General features: G+C 44.9%; 1 protein-coding gene across 1 annotated transcript in view; it reads left to right on the top strand.

Moving 5' to 3' along the window:
* LOC311364286 (exostosin-1) overlaps positions 1-22,500 on the top strand; it is a gene marked incomplete at both ends in the record, with an annotated part of 163,677 nt that overhangs the window by 132,946 nt on the left and 8,231 nt on the right. The window contains 3 exons of the mRNA XM_084484275.1: positions 205-329; positions 1,598-1,693; positions 8,926-9,015. Of these exons, the coding sequence (XP_084340401.1) occupies positions 205-329; positions 1,598-1,693; positions 8,926-9,015 (311 nt within the window). The remainder of the gene's footprint in view (positions 1-204; positions 330-1,597; positions 1,694-8,925; positions 9,016-22,500) is intronic.

Here is a 22,500-nt window from a genome sequence, read left to right as displayed (position 1 = left end):
GTGTGTGTCTGCCTGTGTCTGTCTGTCTGCCTGTCTGTCTGTGTTTGTGTGTGTGTGTGTGTGTGTGTGTGTTTGTGTGTGTGTGTGTGTGTGTGTGTGTGTGTGTGTGTGTGTGTGTGTGTGTGTGTGTGTGTGTTTGCCTGTGTGTGTCTGTGTGTGTGTGTGTGTGGGGGGGGGGGGGTGTGTTTGTGTGTGTGTCTTCAGGCAAGAGCCCCTCTGCCCAGTTCACGGCGGTGGTCCAGGTGCTGGCTCAGAGCCAGCTGCAGAGCCAGACCTCGCCGCTGATGAAGCTCATCGTCGCCGTGGCCAAGTCCACCTTCTGTGCACAGGTGAGAGCGAGTGTGTTGTCTCTGTGTGTGTGTGTGTGTGTGTGTGTGTGTGTGTGTGTGTGTGTGTGTGTGTGTGTGTGTGTGTGTGTGTGTGCGTTTGTGTGTGCTCATAAGGGTTGGTTATAATAAGTCATTTTTGTGTCTGTGTGTTTTGGGACTGGCCAGACAGATGCTAAATATATTTTAAAAAATCATGAATGATTAAACCAGCACATTATTAATATATTATTTTTTAAAGTAGGAGATATGCTTCCTTTTTTCTTCTCTTTCTGTGTTTTTATTTTATTACTGTGCTTATTTTTTTAACACTTTTAATGAAGTGCTTTTACAGCAAACCACAATCTTCGATATGTTGACCAAAAAGTGTGCGTCATGTATTTCATCTTGCTAATATGTGTTACATTTAAGATGGCGAGAAAATACTGTAATAACCCACGTGGTTGAAACTCATTCTCCGATATCGAATCCTAACTAGGAGCTAGGAGCAGTGGGCTGCCACACAGCGCAACGGCCAGGAACCCACTCCAGTTTGTAGGGGCAGGAGCGTTATCTTGCATGTTTGGTGTGGAGGGACACACAGAAAGGCCTGAGTGGACCGCAGAGCCCCCCTCCCCGGTGCCAGTGGTTGGCCTCACCCCAGGACGTTCTCTCTCGCTGGGCGCCAGCAGGGCTAACCACTGAACCACCCCACCGCTATTAATGGCCTATGGAGTGGATTCATCTATCACACACCGGATGTTCACAGTGCGATGCCATATAGCTATTTTAACAAACCAGGAAAACAGTTAATTCCAGTAACAATTATTAATATATATGTTTATTGTATATCCATTAATTTTTAAATGAATATGAATGTCTTTTTGTAAAAACACAAAAAGACAAACAGACATATTTCTGAACCTTTTTCTGTCAAAAATTGAAGAAAGGTGAATATCCTTTTAACAGCACCAACCAACAGACATGCAAATGAGAGTCAGTCAGCTGTTCCTAACCGTAGCAATGACTGTAGCTGTAATAATTAAATCAGCAGCTACTCACAGTTTGTACTCATTCTGAACCGAAACCGCTGAATTCCCCCCCTCCCCCCCCCAATTCCAGTGTGGCAAAGAAAACGCTGGGACTTTCCAGAGGATCCTACAGCAGCAGCAGCAGCAGCAGCAGCTGTGCGACGCTGAGCCGACGCCCGTTCATTTCATACTGTTGTTGTTCCCCTGTGAGCTGACTCCCGGGCGGGCTGTGTCCTCCCCCCCCCCCCGCCCCGTCTCCAGATCGTGCTGTTGTGGAACTGCGACAAGCCTTTACCTCCCGGCAGCAAGTGGCCCTCCACCAGCGTGCCCCTGACGGTCATCGAGGGACGCACCAAGGTAACAGCGCGGTGAAATACGGTTTGTGTTACGTGCGGCGGCGGCGTTCTTCTCCCCAGGCCCGGGCCACGTGGGCCGTCCGGGCTGCCTCCAGTGCAGATGGTTTTGTAGGGGGTGGGGTTGGGTACACCTGGGACCCCCTGCTACACAATACAATCTATAGGTGTATTGTTTTTTTTCTCGTAATAGACATGAAAAAAAGGCAAGAGGAATAACGGTTTGTTCGGCGGTGAGACAAGAAGGCGTGGTAGAATGTGTCTATATGCTGTTTACATACTGTTCATGTAAACATGGTGCAACTCAACAGTTCTCTATTTTAGATGGGAAAAATAGCTTAAAAGACAATGTGAGATGCTGTTATTCCAGTGTAACCTGGTGGGGTGAAACCGATAGTTAGCCTTACACAGAATGGATGGCAGTGAGATTAGGGCCATTGGGATTTGATTCATTCAAAAGTGACCAAGGACGGTAGCATGGTGTTTGTGTGACTTTATATGGGGGGGGGGGGGGGGATTTCTTTCAATTGTTGTCCTATTTTCCCTAACAGATGAATTATATCGCTGTGGAAATGGGCAACGGCTTTTTAAACTTGTAGATAGATAGCTTGGGGAAAAACAAAAGAGATTGGAGTCGATTGGCGAAATGTAATCGTCTTTCAGCCGAGCTTCCCAACGTTCCTATTATCTCATATAGGCTCAGAGTGTGTTTTCCCCGAACCGTTTCAACTTAAACGGCTCTTATTGAGGCTGAACTCTACCCAAGCATACACCGCCAATGAACACAATTTATTTAAAAGGGTAAGTCGCTGGTAATGGTTGTTTGCGAACCGACTCAACTCCCATGGGCTGGTAACACGCGCGTCGACTGAGCCAAATCGCTGTCATCAGGGACAGAAAGCAACCGCTATTACGTTTGGTTGTTGAAATGATTGATTCAATTCATCTATTGGCCTCCGCTGAAGTCACAATAACATCTGCTTTCTGTTTCTCACGACAACGCCCTGATTTAATTTCCTTAAACAATGGTGAGATGTGAGTAGAGTAGGGTGTATCACCCCAGCAACAACTTAACGCAAAGCCGGTTAGTGTCATGCGCTTCTGCCGATCAAAGTTCCAAAAGATGTATATTTTATTTAAGTTTTTCTTCCGGTGACAGGCACAAAACGCATAAATTCTTTCTACCCAGGATGGGTTTGGGTTGAAGGGAAGGGGAGACATAAAGAAAAAAAGTGTGGTGTGTGTGTGACTTGTTTCCAGATGCTGTATTTCCAGGGCTGACTATAGGACGCCTTAAATAGACCTAATCTAGCCTCCCTGATTGATGCAATGTGTTATTTGATTGGCGCCCTGTCAGAGGTGAGCCGAGGGAGTGTGACTTTGCTGTAATTGTTTTCATTTGCTCTCTGAGGCAATTTTATGTCTCCATAAACACTCACTTACACAGAAGCACGCGCACACCGACACGCACGCACGGACGGATAGACAGACAGCCACGACATGGATACTCTGTCTCAATTGTATACTGCATTTCAATTAGCCATGTTATGCCATTTTTCACAGTTATGGCAATTTGATAATTTTTTCTCCTACTCACTCAATTTAACCCCATTTGCAGGCACCACTGTTGGGTGCGTATCATTTGCTGTCTTTGCTTCGATCATTCACTTCAATCACAAAAGGAAAACATTGTCTAAAGTGTTTCTCTTTCGAACGTCCTTTTCCTTTTCCTTCTCTTTCTTTTCACATTTAATGTGTGTGTGTGTGTGTGTGTGTGTGTGTGTGTGTTTGTGTGTGTGCGTGTCTGTATGCGTGTGTCTGTGTGCTTGTGCGTGTGTGTGTGTGTGTGTGTGTGTGTGTGTGTGTGTGTGTGCGTGCATGTGTATGTGTGTGTGTGTGTGTGTGTGCGTGTGTATGCGTGTGAGTGTGGTTGCGTGCGTGGGTGCGTGCGTGCGTGCGTGCGTACGTGCGTGCGTGCGTGCGTGCGTGCATGTGTGTGTACAGTCTCTTATGAGCTGAATAGGAGTCTGAAAAGAAAAAGATCTATACACTATAATGTAGATCGACCTGAACAGATGCCATTCAATCAGTTAACTCTCTTTGTATATTACTCACAAATATCCATATTGCTTTATATGGCATACACACATGCACACACAGACACACACACACACATTAAGAACCTCTATTCTATAGAAACAATCTCCCAGTGCATAAATATCGCAAAAGCACACTTACAGATACACACAGATATATATGGACAAAGCTCTATCTGTATATATGGTATAACTGTTGTGTAGATACTGTATACATAGCCCTCTGTTTGCTTCCAACTAACATATAACGCTTATCAGAAAGAACCAAACAAGAAAATGCCAAAAGGGTCAAATTCTAAGTATCAAAACACCTCTTGTTTTGATGATAGAGCTGTGGCTGGGCTATCCCTCGCGGGTCAGCCTGTTGACCATGGTGAATCCGTTAGGAGCCCGTTGTCCTACATTTTGACCTGTCCTCAGCTGTTTGATCTTCCTTTACCCCCAGCCTCCTTCTCTGCTCCTTTTGTTCATCATTTCCATGCTGTTCCACTTCTCTCTGTACTCTGTGTACTCTCTGTATTCTCTGTACACTGGCCGGGATGAACATTCATACAGTACACCTGTCACCTCTAAACCCCAGAAGCCTGGCCACATATGTTCCGCTCTGCATGCATTCTGTGATCTCTGTGTGTGTCTGTGTGTCTGTGTGTGTCTGTGCGTGTGTCTATGTGTGTGTGTGTGTGTGTGTGTGTGTGTGTGTGTGTGTGTGTGTGTGTGTGTGTGTGTGTGTGTGTGTGTGGGTGTGTGTGTGTGTGTGTGTGTGGGGGGGGGGGGGGGGGGGGGGGGGTGTGTGTGTGTGTGTGTGTGTGTGTGTGTGTGTGTGTGTGGCTGACTGCATACTGTGCCAGTGTTCTTTAGACATGTTGCTCGTTATCTCTCCCCCTCTTCACCTCTCCTCATCCTCCCTGTCCCAACCCCCTGCCTGTCCATCTTCAACCTCCTCACCCCTGCCTCTCTCTCTCTTATCATCCTCACCCTCTCAACTCTCTCTGTCTCTATCGCTCTGGTATATCTCTCTGCCTCACCCTGTGCTGATTCAAACGTCCTTTATGCCCCACATAGGGTTCACACCTGCTTGCATGCATGTGACACACACGAGAACCTGCACTTTCTGTCTGGTGCCATTTTGTAGAAACTGCTTCTGCCGATGTTGCCACCGCCTTGGTGCCTCAAGGGTCAAGGAGACAAAATACAAGCACTCCTTTGGGTGTTTTTGGTTAATTACAGTAGATGCATGGAAAGGTCAGCCCTATGCTTTCCTTGAAATAATTATTTTCATTGCCATAGCTAATATGTTTAAGAGTTTTAACAAGCTATTTGTGGAACCAGTCAGTCTATTTTATGTGAACAGTTTTTTGATAAATAATGAACAACCTGTCCAGGTTCCATTCTTCAGGTTCTACAGACTTTGTTTGATATGTAGCTATGTGTGTTCAATTAAACATAGTAGCCACTTGCCATCCCATGGCAGATATAATTACTTGTTATTTGTTCATCCACTGCCCATTGCTATAAATACCATATGGCTGTAAATACCATTCAAGTTTTCCCCTCACTGCTTCACACTTTATCATCTCATTTAGTGCTCTGATCTCCACTTGCTCTCCATCTGTAGTACTGCAGGGAGCCACAGCTGCACAGTGTTACGGTCAGCAATATATTTACACAAATCTTGATCGTTAGCTACATAATAAAAAATGCTCTTCTCTAAAAGCACCCCCCCCCCCTCATGCAGTGTGGAAGGTTAACATATTGTTATGATTGGTTCCATTTTTAACCACCACCCCTCCAAACTAATCCTTTCACTCCTAACTACAAGATGTTAAATCACCGTCCTATTAATGAGATATTATGTTCCATCACAGAATACAGTGAATAAACTCACGGCCCAATGACAAACCCAACTGTAAGGCTCACTAGACAAAGGTGACTGGCCAATCCATATTGCCAAAGGGCAATGTGCTATAAGACACAAATGTTTTATTTATGTTAATTTCTTAATTATTTCATACTATTATTTCATACTACTATCTACCTTTGACATGCACATGACACTTCCCAGAACCCTATATTTTATCTATTGATCATACTATCGATTTGCAAAAGCCCTTGGTATGAGGTTAAATGACAACTAGAAAACCATTTCAGAGGTCAACGGTCAAATTAAACCAAATAGTAAAATAAGATTGGACACAAGGTCAGGAGTAGTTATATTGGACACATGACCTTAAAATATCCATTTAACATTGATTGGACCAGATGTATATATTATATACATATACTGAATATATATTCTGTCTTGGACTGGAAAGCCTTTTTGGATATTCCCATATTTTATCTAAACATTAATGATGATCATAATATGTATAAATATACACATCACATCCTTTATTGGATCTACAACGAAACCCTAAAGATGTGGCGATGGTGTTAAAACCTTGGGGTCAGTGACAAATGACGATAGCATAGCTGAGTAAATCATCATTCATTCAATGCTCCTTATCATTGAAGGCCTTGTTCCTATAGAGCACAGTTCAGAGCTTGGTTCATAGAGATGGCCACGACAGCTGCTAACAATGACTTGGATACTCAAGACATGACACATATTGACCTCATAGACACCAGGAATGTGTCAGACAAAACCATGCCTGAGGGGTTTTTAAATCACTGTAAGATGTAAATAGTTCAAAGCAAATCAAGGTTTTCCCATTAGCAGCCTTGAGTGGATTGAGTTGTAGCTACAGCGTTGTAGTTATATAATTATAGGATGACGGCTACTGTCTTTGAGATTTTCAAAGGGTGGGGGGCGTAAAAGTGGACCAGAATTAAATGATTCATAGAGAAAAATTCCCTGGACGGATAGACTCGTGGATGTGCTTCTTCTGTTCTTCTTTAGAAAAGTTGTCGTTCAGACATAATGGAGTTTTTTATCTTTTCTACTGCAACTATATATTGCAACTTTAAGAAATCTGTACCCCGAGTTTCCAATGACTCAATATCTATCCACAGTCACGCCATTATCAGCTGACGCTATTGCAGTAAACATTACATGGTGACTTTGAACTGTGACTCACAGACTTGGGGACGGTGTCGGCTTAAAAGGAGCCCTCCCTATCTCCAGAGAGGCCCCTAAAAGCTGCAGGGCTCCTGGGGTAAGAGAGGAGGACCGGTTGGTGGGTTGTGGCGGGGAAACGGTGGCAGGGTCAACTCTCAGCACCTTATGGCGTCTTCAGCAGGTGCTTATCTCTGGCCCCGGGCACACGGCATTGACACCTGCCAGAGGGGATTGTGGGACGGGAAGATGGTGCCAGATACATAAAAAGGACCGGCATACCAACAGACGATGTATAGGTAGACTTTGTGGTGAATCTAGGTCTTTTTTCGGGCATTATCCCATCGATTATGGCTAGTCACAGGGAGATGTAGGTTTTCAAAGGTTGTCGAGGAGGACAGCTTTTGGTAGTTCGCTGTCTGGAGGAACTGTTAGTGACACTACTAACCATGTGTTCCAATATGTGGTGGGTAAAAAAGTAATATTTGTTTAGTTTTGTTTATTCCTCTGCATACTTAGGCTTATGCAGAGAGACTTTTGCACTGGAGCAGTGGTGTGAAGAGTTATTCAGACACAGTCCAAGACATGCATAGTTATAGTACTCTGGCGCATAGTTTACTTTGGCAAAAACAAGAATGAAGAATTATCTAAAAATGTTATTTCAGCTGTCCAAAAGCCAGAACACCTTTCTCCTCCTGTCCCCAGGGGTCCTGCTACTACCAAGTTTTAAAGTTATGGACAACAGAATCCATAATTGACTTACTTGTTGTTGTTATTAAGGGTTATCAAGGTGTGGATTAAGCATCAAAAAATGAAACCCATTGCAATGTCTGTCAGTTTTCTACTATTCCTTCAAGCCGATTCAATGGGCTGAGTTAATTTATCCTGCTGGCTACGATGCCGAGCGGTGGACCAATAACCACACACTCCCTAGGCCAAGACAGTGCACTCACATTAAGCAGTTGTGGAGCAACGGCCCTACATTTATTAGCCGTAGGTGTGGAGTTATGGCTATTTAAGGTTTTTATATCCTGTTGTCCATGGCTTCGAAGATAAGACAGCCGATTTGTAATGGGAAACAACTGCCGCTAATTCATCTGGATTTATCTGTCTTATTTATTTGTCTTTTTATCATGATCTAGGAACCAACCCTCCTCACCTAAAGGCACATTTTCCTTCTCTCTTACTCTTTTTGTCCTGTTTATTATTAACACCCTCTCTACAATAACTAAATCAGTACTTAATGAATACATTGGTAATACACTTCATTGTCAGCTAATCAATTGCAAGAGGCAAAAGGATTGATTCAGACATTGGTTCAGGCTTCTACAGCCCATAAAAACGGTTGGCGTGTTGGGGATACAGGTCAAGCTTCTTTAGGAGTAAAACAAACACTGAAATATGAAACCACAAGCATAACATCAAACACAGCGGCGTTCAGCCACACAGTAACCATTTTAGTTTGACAGGGAATTCACAGACAACAAATTACCTGACACACATTGTTTGCAAATAATTATGAATAAATGTATCTCTACCATCTTCACTTAGCAGAACTGTTAATGTTGTGATGACAACAGTATGGCGATAAATAGCTCCATCATCAGTTATGCACACTGCTAAAAAAAACTCTTACCAATTGGTGAGAAATTGACCTTGTTGACGAGCTCTGCAAACACACACAATCACACACACACACACACACACACACACACACACACACACTAACACACACACACACACACACACACACACACATACACACACACACACACACACACACACACGCACGTAGCGAGAGAATCACGGCGGGAGAGGACAGAAGGAAGCACTTTGCAGACATCCAACAAAAGTGCCGAAATGCTTATCACGACTTCATGCACCCTGTGAAGTGCAATGAAAGACACGTGTGCTCTCACCAAAGTCTGGCTAATTATCTCTCTATTGTTGCCATTGTTAGAACTGCACTTGAAATTCAAACCACTGTATCGCTTTAATACTTGCACTCTCTCTCTCTCTCTCTGCCTCTCTGTCTGTCTGTCTGTCTGTCTGTATGTCTTTCTGTATGTCTGTCCGTCTCTCCTTCAGTCCATGAGCAGTCGTTTTTACCCCTATGACGCCATCCTAACAGACGCCATCCTCAGCCTGGACGAGGACTCTGTGCTCTCGACCAATGAGGTATGTCCGTCGTCTGGGGGGGCCGGAACGCCCCTCAATTGCCTTCAACGGTGCAAAAGAGAAAATCGACTCATAACCCGCATTGGCCAGTCATGACTCACTCTGACCCCTGACCCCTAGTGACATCATGGCCCCCTGATCATCAGCCAGTCTCTAATTATTGGACAGCGTAATTCCTCACCGCCCCACTGTGACGGCCAGTGTGTGGTGAGCCTTCTGGCGCATTTACTGACGGCCGTGCGTCACCCAGGTCGGAGCTACCCACTGTTAGGTGGGGTAGGTGTCATAACCACCACACACACACACACACACACACACACACACACACACACACACACACACACACACACACACACACACACACACACACACACACACACATACATACACCTTCTCATAAGGTTCACTTCAATTGCCTGTAGTTATAGTTAGTTAGAGAAAAAAAAAGATTATTGTACTCCCCTGTACTTGTACTTGTAACAGCAAGCAAATTAAATTGTTTAACTAAAACGTTAATAACATCAATGTTAAAGGATGTTTGAATTGAATACATAATAAAACAACAACATTATAAGATACAAATTAAAGGGATTAAAGGGAGTAAAGTGGTGCAAAGGCATTATAAGTTGAATGACAAATCTTTATATCAGCTCAGGCTTGCAGAGGTAGCCAGTGAACAGAGGTGTGAAATGGTGATTTATGATAACATGATGATGTTGTTGACAAGATTCTAGCTGCAGAATTCTGAAGTAGCTAGTCTTCCTAGTATAATCACTAGGTAGACCAAAAAGAAGAGTATTACAATAATCAAGTCTGGAAAATATGAGTGCTTGGATTACTGTTTCAGCATGATGCATGAAAAAATATGCTCCTGATATGAGACTGGAATGCCAGACAAGAATCACAAATCACTCCAAGATTTTTGAAGGGCAGGCTTTCAGAAATAATCATGCATTCAATATTTACACTCAAACTCTCAAACAATTTCCCGTATTTTTAGTTGGGGAAAGCTAATTGGGCTTTACAGGTGCATATAGCTGGGTCATACCAGTGTAGTAATGACAATGAACTCCACATTTGCAAATGATGTTGATAAGGGGAAAAGAGCCATGAAACTATCCCTGGGTTATACCACATTTTACTTGTGGTACTTGTTAAATGTAGTGTTATTGTAACTTACACATTTAGTTATATTTAGTTATAAATATGAATGAAACTACAAGAGCATGGTCCCCTGTATACCGATGCTTCTCCAAGTGGCTCAGAAGTAAGCGCTGCTCTTAAAAGGATGCTGTGGTCTAAGAAGGATGCTGTGGTTAACAGTGTCAAAAGCTGCCCTTAAGCAGAATCAATCATGTTAAGTCAGAATCAACAGTTATTAGTAGATCATTGACTGCTCTGGTAAAGACGGTTTCAGTACCACACACACAGACACACAACCACACACACACACACACACACACACACACACATACACACCCACACAAACACAAATGCACAGAAATTCAGATACAAGCACATGGTGTGGCAACCCGGCACCGTCCCAATCAACGTGATGCAGAGCACCTGAGGCCCAAAGCAGAGCAGACCTTAAAGCCTGCTCCAAGGTGCATTCAGGGCTCTCTTGGCCGGGGTGAAAGGAGAGTCCAGCCATTGTGGCTGTGCCACCCGATTATCTTTTAGTTCTTTTACAGAAAGATACTTTATGTTTGATTAAACGTGCCGTTGTGGCTTAACAACCAAGCGAATCATGTGCTGATTGAAGCAAGGCGGGTTCACTCCCTGAGCCGGGTTGCCACAATGGATGTGAGCACACACATCCAGATATGCATGTACACACACACACACACACACACACACACACACACACACACACACACACACACACACACACACACACACACACACACACACACACACACACACACACACACACACACACACACACACACACACACACACACACACACACACACACACACACACACACACACACACACACACACACACACCAAGCTTTATTTTTTTTTCAATTATTCAATATTTGATTGAATCTGGTTTACATCCATTCAAATGTTCCCTCGGTTTAATCACACATTGCAAAGCCCATATGTCAGATATGAATGATAGAACCTGTTACGCGGCTCAACGCAACAAAGAAACAGGGCAGGAGACAGCGCGACAATCCACGTTTCTTAGTTTATTTCTCCGTGAAAAGCATGCAACCCAAAAATGATCTCTGCAGTCGGTGCGTAACCGCAAATCAAATCTCCCGCCGCCGTCTCTCGGAGGCCAGGCCCCTTTTATGCGGTTCCAGGGACACGCCCCGTACGCGGGCACACCCCCTGATCCTGGAACATGTGGGACCAGGCCTAGGAGAGAAACAAGAATAGGAGCAGCACACACAATATGAGCCCTGAAAGGCCAAGGTGGCCGTAACACCCTCCCCCTTAAGAAGGGACTTGCAGAGTAAAAAAAAGTCCACAACCAATTCACCCATTCCTAACTGTAATAGGTGGTGACCACAAGCATACAAAAAAAATTACAAAACTAACTAGATTCCCAAATTTGCTCCCAATTAAACCCCCTTTTCCCTGCAGGCGTTTCCATTCTGTTCAAAACCTCTGTCATCCGGGCCCTGGAAGACAAAGCAGACACAGGAAAACACAGAGAAACACATCTGACCAAAATTAGTCAGTGGGAGCACGGGATAGGGCGTCAGCAATAACATTATGCGAGCCCTTAATATGTTGGATATCCAAACTAAATGGCTGAAGAAAAAGAGCCCAGCGCATTAACCGCTGGTTGGGGTTCTGAAGCGACCGTAAAAAGGTCAGAGGATTATGGTCAGAATAGACCACTAGGGAAACAGCACCCCCAACATAAACATCAAAATGTTGAAGTGCCCAAATTAAACCCAACGCTTCTTTTTCAATTACAGAGTAACTGGACTGATAGGAGAGAAATTTCCTAGAAAAAAAACTAACTGGGCGATCGATGCCTTGCTCATCCTCCTGGAGCAATACAGCACCTGCTCCTACCTGACTAGCGTCCACATGCCGTTTGAACGGCCGGTTCAACCGCGGCGCGGCCAAAACAGGAGAAGACGTCAGGAGAGCTTTTACATTCTCAAAACCCGACTGGCATACCGGAGTCCAGTCGAACTTCACAGAGGACTTCAAGGGGTATTTCAACTGCAACAGATAAAAAGTAGAACAGAAACCCCAGTAAAACCCCACCATGCCCAAGAAACGCCTTGGGTCTTACTTGTGGGCGATGGATACCGGACACTGGCCAAGGTTCTGGCCCGAACAGGACGCACCCGTCCTTGTCCTGCAACCTTTCCTAAACAGGTGACTGTCGCCCTTGCAAACTCACACTTTGTGAGCTTTACAGCCAGACAGGCCTCAGAAAGGCGATGAAAAAGAGCTCTGATGACCGCCAGGTCCACCCCCCAGGTATTGCTGTGGACCACTACCCCGTCTAGATACATCGCACCGCCGTCCATTCCAGAGACAACCGTGTTCATAAGGCGTAGGTTTAACCACCCGGTTTGGCCTGCCCGTCATCTGACAGACGTGGCAAGTTTTTATATACGCAGCCACGTCCTTCTTCAAATTCGGCCAAAAAAAATGACGGATAATGCGGCCATAGGTCTTATTCACACCAGAATGCCGCAACATGTCGTGGGCGGTTTTCATGACTGCACGTCTCGCGGTTGCAGGCACCACCACCTGTAACCAAGGCTCCCCCACAGAAGTGTCAGTGGACGGAGTCCATTTTTTCACAAGCAGGCCATCTTTCATACAGTAACCACGAGCCGTTTTCTCAAATGTGTCAGCGGGGACAGCATGTTCAAACAAAGAACAGAGAGACTGATCTGCAAGTTGTTCCTTCCCTAGGTCTCCATATGACAGATTTACTGGAAAATCTGGTAAGGCAAAGCTAGCCTTCTCTGCAGGCCCCTTGACCTGTTTGGCCTTCGCCACAGCACGAGTAACTGAGCGGGTCACAGTACAAACTGGAAACACGTCAGGGAAGTGCTCTGAACAACCATCAGTCTCATCTCTCACCTGAGGAGAAGGAGGTACCACTGACACCGGATTAGTTTGCCAAACACGTCCTCCTGCGTAATTGTTTCCCAGTATGACATGGACCCCGTCAACGGGTAGGGCAGGGCGAACACCCAACTCAAGCACCCCCTCAACCAACTCGGAACACAGCCTGACTTTATGTAAGGGAACTTCACAAGTAGTGAGGTCAATTCCTCGAACTAACAGAGATCTTTCAGAACATGAAGTAGAAGAAAACGGCAGAACAGACTTCAGTATGAAGGACTCTGATGCTCCTGTGTCACGGAGAATTTTAACCGGAATTAACTCCCCACTGTCTTTTAAAGAAACAAAACCATTGGAAATGAACGGAGAGTAATTGGAATTCAATCCTGTATCCCACGAATCTACGCTTAACTTCGAAGGAGATGCCGCTAACATGTCCGGCTTCACCTCCGAAAATCGCTCTTTTGATCTTGCTTTCAGCACTGGACAGCTCCACTTTGAGTGACCAGTTGCGCGACAGTAGCGACAACCCTGATCTGCGTCAGATCTAATATTCGCCCGATCTACTCCAGAAGCCTGGTGTTCACCAACGTTGGCACTTCTACTTATAAGAAAATCAGTCTTTTGGACGTTGGATGAGCGCATATGAGCCTTGTGTATCAACTCGTACTCTTCAACCAACACAGCAGCGTCCGACTCATTATTAGTCTGTTTCTCCGCAACGTACGTTGCAACGCTCTCTGGCAGTGTGCTCTTGAATTGCTCCAGGACGATTAAATCCATCAATTCATCATACGTCTTAACCTTGCAAGCCACACACCATCGCTGACATTGCAGGCGCAGTTCCCTCGCAAACTCAACGTTAGTTTGGTCTGAACGTCTCCGCATAGTTCTAAATCGTTGCCGATAAGCCTCTGGAATTAACTCATACGCCCGCAACACAGATGCTTTCACCAAGTCGTAATCACGAGAGTCTTCCACAGTTAATGCCGAGAAAGCCCGCTGTGCTTTCCCAGTGAGACGGCTCTGCAGCAAAAGCGCACGGTGTGAACCAGGCCAGTCTTGTGAATCAGCCACCCGCTCAAACAAAAGAAAAAAGGTATCGACGTCCCTCTCATCAAAGTGAGGAAGCAAGCGCAGACTACTTGCTATATCAAGCTTAGGACCTGCTGCACCAGGTGATGTTATTTTCCCCTGCCGAATAAGATCCAAGCGCTGCGCCTCAAGCTCTAGCTTTTGGAGTTCCAACGACCTCCGTGCGCGTTCGTTCTCCTCACTAAAGCGGAGCCTCTCTAGATGCAACTGATGCAGAACTTTAGAATTATCCAGCTGCATTTGCAGCAACTCTTTGTGCTGCTCAAAAGACAGCCCCGCGGCCGCCGCAGGTTTGGGAGACGGAGGACCTTCCTCTTCGTCTGCCACCGAAGGATCTCTAAGGTCCCCAACCGAATCCTCGAGAGAGTCTTCCTCATCCTCCTCGTCTGACGTAGGCCTATATTCGGCTGCGGAAATCAGCCCTTTCGTGCACAACGCCAACCTGATCGAAAGTTTTACGTAACTCTTAAGACGAGTGGAAGGAAGTTCGATTTTATAATGGGCAGCCAAGCGTATTAACTGATCCTTGGTTAATGCATTAAAAATAACCGAGGAGGGTTCCTCAACAAACTTCTCCACTAGTGACGTCATTATCCTAGTGATTGCGCAACAAGTGAAGTCCCCATTCAAGCGCTTGTGCGCATCTCGCCAGCTGAACGAATCAGACGAACTCCACAAAACAAAACCATGAAAACTAAATAGGGAAGCCCAGCGATCACATAAGCAAAGACCATTCTACTTATAACCAAATGTAATAAAGTAAACGCGGAGCTTCAAACAGGCCCGTGGTGGGATGAATTAAGCACTAAGCCCGCAGGTATCGCAAAACAACCAGGAAACCGGCCATTCCACCAATGCCTCGGAGTGCCCCCGAGACAAATGCTCTAGCCACAGGAACTGTTCAAAAATAATAAACCACACGTCCCATCAAATACGCAAACCTGAAAGGAATAATTAAGGCCTCGCAAATAGATCGCTGAACTCACCTATAGTCAATATCCGACATCTCCGTTCAGATAAATGTACCGCAGAAAAAATGCACCCAAAACAATGGCACGGGCAACACAGACCTCTGTGTTACGGCGGAAAAGTTTCGGAAAAAAAAGTTTGGAACGAGCCCCCATTTGTTACGCGGCTCAACGCAACAAAGAAACAGGGCAGGAGACAGCGCGACAATCCACGTTTCTTAGTTTATTTCTCCGTGAAAAGCATGCAACCCAAAAATGATCTCTGCAGTCGGTGCGTAACCGCAAATCAAATCTCCCGCCGCCGTCTCTCGGAGGCCAGGCCCCTTTTATGCGGTTCCAGGGACACGCCCCGTACGCGGGCACACCCCCTGATCCTGGAACATGTGGGACCAGGCCTAGGAGAGAAACAAGAATAGGAGCAGCACACACAATATGAGCCCTGAAAGGCCAAGGTGGCCGTAACAGAACCGAAAAAAAACACATGCTCAGAAATTACTTAACGAATTAACTAATCTCGCCTTTGGCAAGCCACGAAATGTGTGCGGTCCCTTCAGAGGGACAGATGGTCACATTGTGCCAGGCCTTGTCCCCTTAAATGCCCCCTACAGCATACTGCCTTTCACTCTCCCACTGTGTTCTCTAAATAAACGGCCGTGTCTCTCTCTCGGACAGGGCACGGCGGCGACCTTTGACCTGAAAGCAACACAGCGCACTGTACCTTTAAGCAAAGCTTCACGTTCCTTCTAATGGTGTACATTTTTCGTCTATCAACTGTTAATGTCATACGACACCCTGCGTGGGTCGGGCTGGGCTAATTAAAAAGGTCTTTGTTGCTCTGCTGAACACGCGCCGCCCAAATACCACACCGCACTCTAATAAGAGAACGGTAGTGGCTGAGTGGGGGGGGAATTAATTAGCTGAGCGCAGCAGGACAAAGCGGCTCCTTTCATAGCATCCCGTGAACAGCCTTAGCTGAAGACCCGCTCCGTAGACACAATGAGCGCGCTGGTTATCCAAGCTCTTAGTGAGTGCTCTTTGTGTGTTGTGAGGGGGATAGCCTCGTGCTATATCGCTCTGTGTGGGTGTGGGTGTTTATTTAGGTATGTGTGTGTCAGCCCGTCTGTGTTCATGTGTGTATGTGTGTGTGTGTGTGTGTGTGTGTGTGTGTGTGTGGGCACCTGTGTGTGTGTGTGTGTGTGTGTGTGTGTGTGTGTGTGTGTGTGTGTGTGTGTGTGTGTGTGTGTGTGTCTGTGTGTGTGTGTGTGTGTGTGTGTGTGTGTGTGTGTGTGTGTGTGTGTGTGTCTGTGTCTGTGTGTTTGTTTTGGTATGTTTTTTGTGTGTGTTTGTGTGGGAATGTGTGTCAGGTGTGTGGGTATGTTTGGCAAAGTGTGTGTGTGTGTGTGTTTATATATGTGTGTGTGTGTGTCTGTGTGTCCAAGTGTGTATGTCAGTGTGACTGTTGAGGTAAGTGTGTGTGTGTGACTATGCCTATCTCCCAAAGTCATGAGTGAGTTGAACAGACAGAGGTAAAACAAGAGACTATTTCATTTTTATCATCCATTGATTTATGTTAATATATGTGTTGGGGTGATCGCACATAAACAGACACCATGTAGAAATTACAGTTATTGGAATGGATGTATCCATTTGTGGCTGTTGCAAATGGAACACACTAGCGAAATAAGTATAAGTAAATGAAAGGAAATATAACAGACTGAGAATCATGCCAATATATGGGAGGCAATATTGAAAAGTAAAGCAATTTGCACTGTGGCTCTCAATATTTATGTATGGATCACGTCACCATCGCTGTAGCAGTATATCATCAGATATTGGTTTGGGGCTTTAATGATGAATGTTATTAAAGGCTTCCCACCGGCCACATAAATCATTGCACAGCTAACTATGCCCCACACATTCATTCTCTCTCATCCCATTGGCTTTAATTTACTCGTGGCACCTTGTTAAAAATTGATCAGGGCTTGAAGGGGAGCAACAATTTGTTCTTTGATTCCCGCCAAAGCACGTTATTGGGTTCCGCTGCCAAACTCTTAACAGAATGCCGAACAAACGCAGGCTGTTATTCTCCGCCTCGCTCTGTCCTCTGCTATTAGCATATTCTCCTTTTTGTGTCTGTTTCGTTGCCATCTAGATCTTACTCTGGTTACCTGAAGTTAAACACAAGGCAAACCTCACCCACACAACCTGTGTAAACATAATCCAAATCCTGTCGGGAGAGGAGGGGAGGAGAGAAGAGGAGGAGAGGTGGAGGAGGATGCGAGGGAGACAGGAAGGCAATAGAAAGGAGGAGAAGATAAAAAGGATGGGGAGAAGAGATGGTTGAGAGCAGAATAGAATGGATCTAGGGAGGAAATGAGAGAAGAAAATAGATAGGAGAAGGCAGGGGTGAATAAGAGAGAGAGAGAGAGAGAGAGAGAGAGAGAGAGACAATGGGAAGAAGAGAAGAAAAGAGGGGGGAGAAATGGAGACAGAGATGAAGTGGGAGAGAGACCAGGGGAGAAGAGAAGTCGAGGAACGTAGAAGAGAGGAAAAGAGACGGAATGAACGTCGACGGAGACAAAGTGTAATAGGAGAGGAAGAGAGCAAAGAGAGGAGGAAAAGATAGAGAGGAGCAATGTAGACAGAGACAAAGTGTTGGGGGTGGTTGGTGGGTGGGTGGGGGGGGAGGTGCTTAATGAAAAGCAGTCCATTTACACAGTCAGGAGCACGCCGTAAGCACCCATTACCTCTCTGTCTCGCCGTGCGGGCGTCTCTCAAACTGATCATTACACTGTCAAAACAGAAACACACCTCTTTGATTAAAGTTTCCCGTCTTAACGGTGGGAGCGGGAGAAAAAAAAAACAGCCACGGCTTGTTTCGCTTGACACTTACCCAGGAGCAAATTAAAAATCAGTGAATTGACTGGAGCACTAAAGCAGGCGGGGGGGGAGGGGTCCAGAATCAGTTTTAAAACAAGTGACATCTTGTCAGAGAGGCACGCTCTTAGCAGCACCAGGAGGCGTGGGAAAGGATTGCCGACGTGTCTACAGTGAACGCAGCGCTGTCAAACCACAGGGCATGGTGATGCTTTTTTTCACTCTCTCTCTCTCGCTCTCTCTTTCTCTCGCTCTGCACTCTCTCTCTCTATCTCTTGCTCTCCACTCTGTATCCTCTCCCTCTCCTCTCACTCTCTTTCCCCTCTTTCTCTTTCTCTCTTTCCTCTTGTGCTCTCCCCTCTCACTCTCATTTTCCTCTCTCTCTCTCTCTCTCTCTCTCTCTCTCTCTCTCTCTCTCTCTCTCTCTCTCTCTCTCTCTCCCTCTGCCTCCTGTCTTCTTGACTGAAAACTATGATTGTTAAATTGTCTAACTTTGTTATTGCTCTTTGTTATTGTCCATGGTACAACTCTACATCACAGTGACCTTGAAACAGTGTAATAACACATGTGATAAGCAATGTAACAACCTGTAACTTCATGAACATAATGTGTACTGACGCCATTGAATGACCTACCCCTGACACTGCCCTAATGCTATATTCCCGAACCTTTACCCCTTACAACACTAGTATTAGTTACATGCTGTTGCATATGGTTCTGTTGATAATTACACAGTAAATATGCACTTACACTGTAACAGGACACTGTAAAGTCAAGAGTAACCAAAAGAAAAGTAAGTCCCCAACTATAGAGTTATTCAAAGAATGAAGAAGTAGCTCTGGATTGTACAAACACACTTAGATGTTGGAGAACTTAGTGGCTTTCCTCCCGTGGTAATTTGCCCCGTGTTAGGATTGGGCGTGCAGCCAGCGACTGTGTCTGGTTCTGATACATGACGTACCAGTGTTAGATCAGGACCTCTCGGGTGTCTGCTGGTGAGGCGGGCTGATCTTCCACCTCAAATGAACATCTGGGGGCCCCCGGAACGACGCTTGATGTTCTCAGCAGACGTGAAGATGAAACCTTTGTTCCCATTGGTTCTCTGTTGACTCTTTTTGGCAGTGAAGGGTTGGAGGGGAGGGGGCGGCGGAGGGAAAGACCATTTTGAAAAGCAAAGAACAAAACGTGTGTTCCACAGCCTGCCTCCCACCAACCCCTCTTTTGTATGTTTGGGAACAGGGCGCCAAATAAGCCCTGCTGAAATAAAATCATCTGTGCATGGAGAACAATGCAGCAACAGCAAGCTTCAGTGTACAGAAACAATGCGCTGCCCAGGGTGGCATGCAGAGCCCTAGATGATGAAAGGAACAAGGGTCGGGATAGAGAATGAACCCTTTTGTCCGTATTTCTTCTTCGTTTTGTGAAAAAATCACATTCGAGTGAGTCATTTATTACCGGGCGATATTGTATAAAATGGCGAGAACACTTCAATAGCTATATCCAAAATACCCTGTTCTACCAAAGCCATCAAAATGGTAATGGAAGTAAAAGGTTATGAATATATATATTGCATAATAATATACAATAGTGAATAAACCATAACCCTGTTACTGTTAACTAATGATTATGTTATTTAAATTGTATTGTTAAATGCAGAACAAACATTCTATAATAACACAGTAGAGTGTATGCGCGTGTGTGTGTGTGTGTGTGCGCACACGTGTGTGTGCGTGCGTGTGTATATGTATGTGTGTACGTGACTGTGTGTGTGGCTGCCCACATAAATGGCTGAATGTTAAGGTTGATTCTCTGCTCAGTAAGCCATTGTCCTAATTGCCCTTTAAACACGGCAAGGGTGCGGACAGAAAAGCAGACGGAATGTGCCGGACTGAGCGAGAATCGCACACAAACCACCATACCACAGAGTCACAGGGAAAGACACTGCAGAGAGACTGGGAGATTTTTTTTTTAATTGGGCTTATTTCATATTATAATTACTTTCATGGAAGAACGGCTGTGGCAATTCCCTAATTGCATTGTTGCAGCTCATTAAATCCAAGATTATTCCTTAAGAGCGATTTCAGAGGGGGAATATGAAAGGGATCACCGTGATAAACTGTGCGTTCTTATGTGAGGTTGCCATGCGTGTGAATGCCCTTTTGGTGGCCTATCTTCCAACATGCCTTTCCATTCTAATTGTTTAATGGACAGTATTGGCCTCTCGGAAGGGCTATTATGGAGTATTTTATTCATTAAAAATATATGCTATTGCTATATTTAACATTTTGACCTTATTTCAAACTCTGCCCATCCAATCTCATTTTAACACACAAAATCAATTCATTGCATCTAATTGCGATTGCATTCCAGCCTACAATGAGCTCAACCAGCATATAACACAGATAATAAACACCGTCTGCGGTGAACAGGAAAAAGTACAAAATAAAGTTGAGTTGTGGCGGTGCGTTAAAACGGAGGGAAATAGAGAGGAGTGGACCGCCGCGTGACATCAGCACATCACCGGCCAGCGTTCAGGGTCGCTGGACCGCCGCCCGAGGCTAAATCTAACGCTGGAGATATACTGTGTGTGTGTGTGTGTGTGTGTGTGTGTGTGTGTGTCTTTAGCTCGCCTTAAGCTAAGCCTCAGAGACGTAAAACTCCAGGGCGTCTAGAGGAAGCTGCCGACGATGTTAGTGCATCATGTGGGATGTGTAGGGAGAAAGTGAGAGAGAGAGAGAGAGAGAGAGAGAGAGAGAGAGAGAGAGAGAGATCAACATTTTTAGAAAATGAAAGAAAATTTTAGAAAATGCTATGAAAATAAAACCTAAACCAGAGGTTGATTCTTCTAGAGAAGAACAACAAAAGATTTGGTCTGGTGTTGATCTTAGCTAGTCATTGAACTGCATATAGTACCATAGCATTCTGAAACCAAAAAAGTACCCTTATTATTCTGCCAAAACCATTTTCTTTGGCCTTCTAAAGGTCTATTGAAACTGTGCTCTGTGCTCGCCCGCTGTGCTTTTTGCTCATCTTAAAGGCAACATCCCATTTGTCATTATTTCTTCATGGCTTACTATGGCTGCATTGTCTCCGATACAAACAACTGGTAACAAAGGGTGTTCTTGTATTCGAGTGTTAAGGGGTGGCAATAAATGTATCAAGATAATGGAACACAGTTATTTAAAACCCAATACCATCAATAAATCTCAAAACGTTGCTTTGCGCGAGAGTTCAGGCTAACCTTTTTTTCAGCCTCTGCAGCTTTTTTTATGTTTAGTGTCGTGTCACATTTGTGGGCAAATAAAGACAACAGTGGAAAACATCACACTATAAACAAGTAAATCAGTGAGATAGGCTTTGTCACAAGATGTGGCGTAACTCGTTTTTATCACGGTATTCAGTCCATTAGATCAGAATGTCAGGGCGGATTTGCGGCGTTTTGGAGCAAGTTTGTCCCTCTTCTCCGTGGATCACGTTTGGCCCTGAAAACTATCAGCATGGATACATAATCTCTGTGTCTCTGTCTACCTCTGTATAAAGATGATTTTAGTATAAAGAGTCATGGAAATGTTATAAAAATGTGGATTATATTCTATGTAATATGTATCTATGTAAGTAAAGTTCTGTCTCTATCCCTTTACCTATCTATCTATCTATCTATCTATCTATCTATCTATCTATCTATCTATCTATCTAGTAAGCTGTCTGTCTGCCAGCTTGTCTTTCCATATGTGTATGTCTGGCTTCTAATAGATATGTTTAAATCCATTATCTTTGCATCTGTCTGTCTCCTCTGAGTCTCTGCCTGTCTGTCTGCCTTTCCGTCTGTCTGTCTGCACCCTTTTATCCCTCTATCCATCTTGAACTGCTGCTTTAACGTGAAATTAAGATAGACAGATCATGACTGAAGGGGATCCGGTTGGAGCCTCTCAATATCTTCACCCACATCTCGAAATTCTTATCTACACACACGCTCAGACAGGCCCAGACACACACACACCTACACACACACTCTCTCTCTCTCTCTCTCTCTCTCTCTCTCTCTCTCTCTCTCTCTCTCTCTCTCTCTCTCTCTCGTTCACTTACTCAATCACTCACTCACTCACTCACTCACTCACTCACTCACTCACTCACTTCCCCACACACACACAAACACACACACACACACACACACACACACATGCATGCACACAATCACACTCAAGCAAGCCCATGCCTTACTCCTTTAATAAATCTGGGCAAAATTAGTTTTGCAGCGCATCATCTGAGGATGTTGTAGAATGTAAATGCAAAAAATTTGTGTTCCACCTTCACTGGCATCTTCACCAGGGGTTTCAGAGCTCTGTCCATCCGAGCCTGAACAGCGTTTTTCTGCCATTTCAGTGGATGCGTTCTCAGGGAAATGCCGAAACCACTCTCTGTCTTATGACACAATTCAAATTCCTCTCTTTCACTGTTTTGCATCAGCAAAGTCCAAAACAGAGGGA

This window comes from Micromesistius poutassou (genome assembly GCF_964030765.1).
Source record: "Micromesistius poutassou genome assembly, chromosome: 19".
Lineage (NCBI taxonomy): Eukaryota > Metazoa > Chordata > Actinopteri > Gadiformes > Gadidae > Micromesistius > Micromesistius poutassou.
Note: the sequence above shows the minus strand (reverse complement) of the source record. Positions and strands in the feature narration are given on the sequence as shown.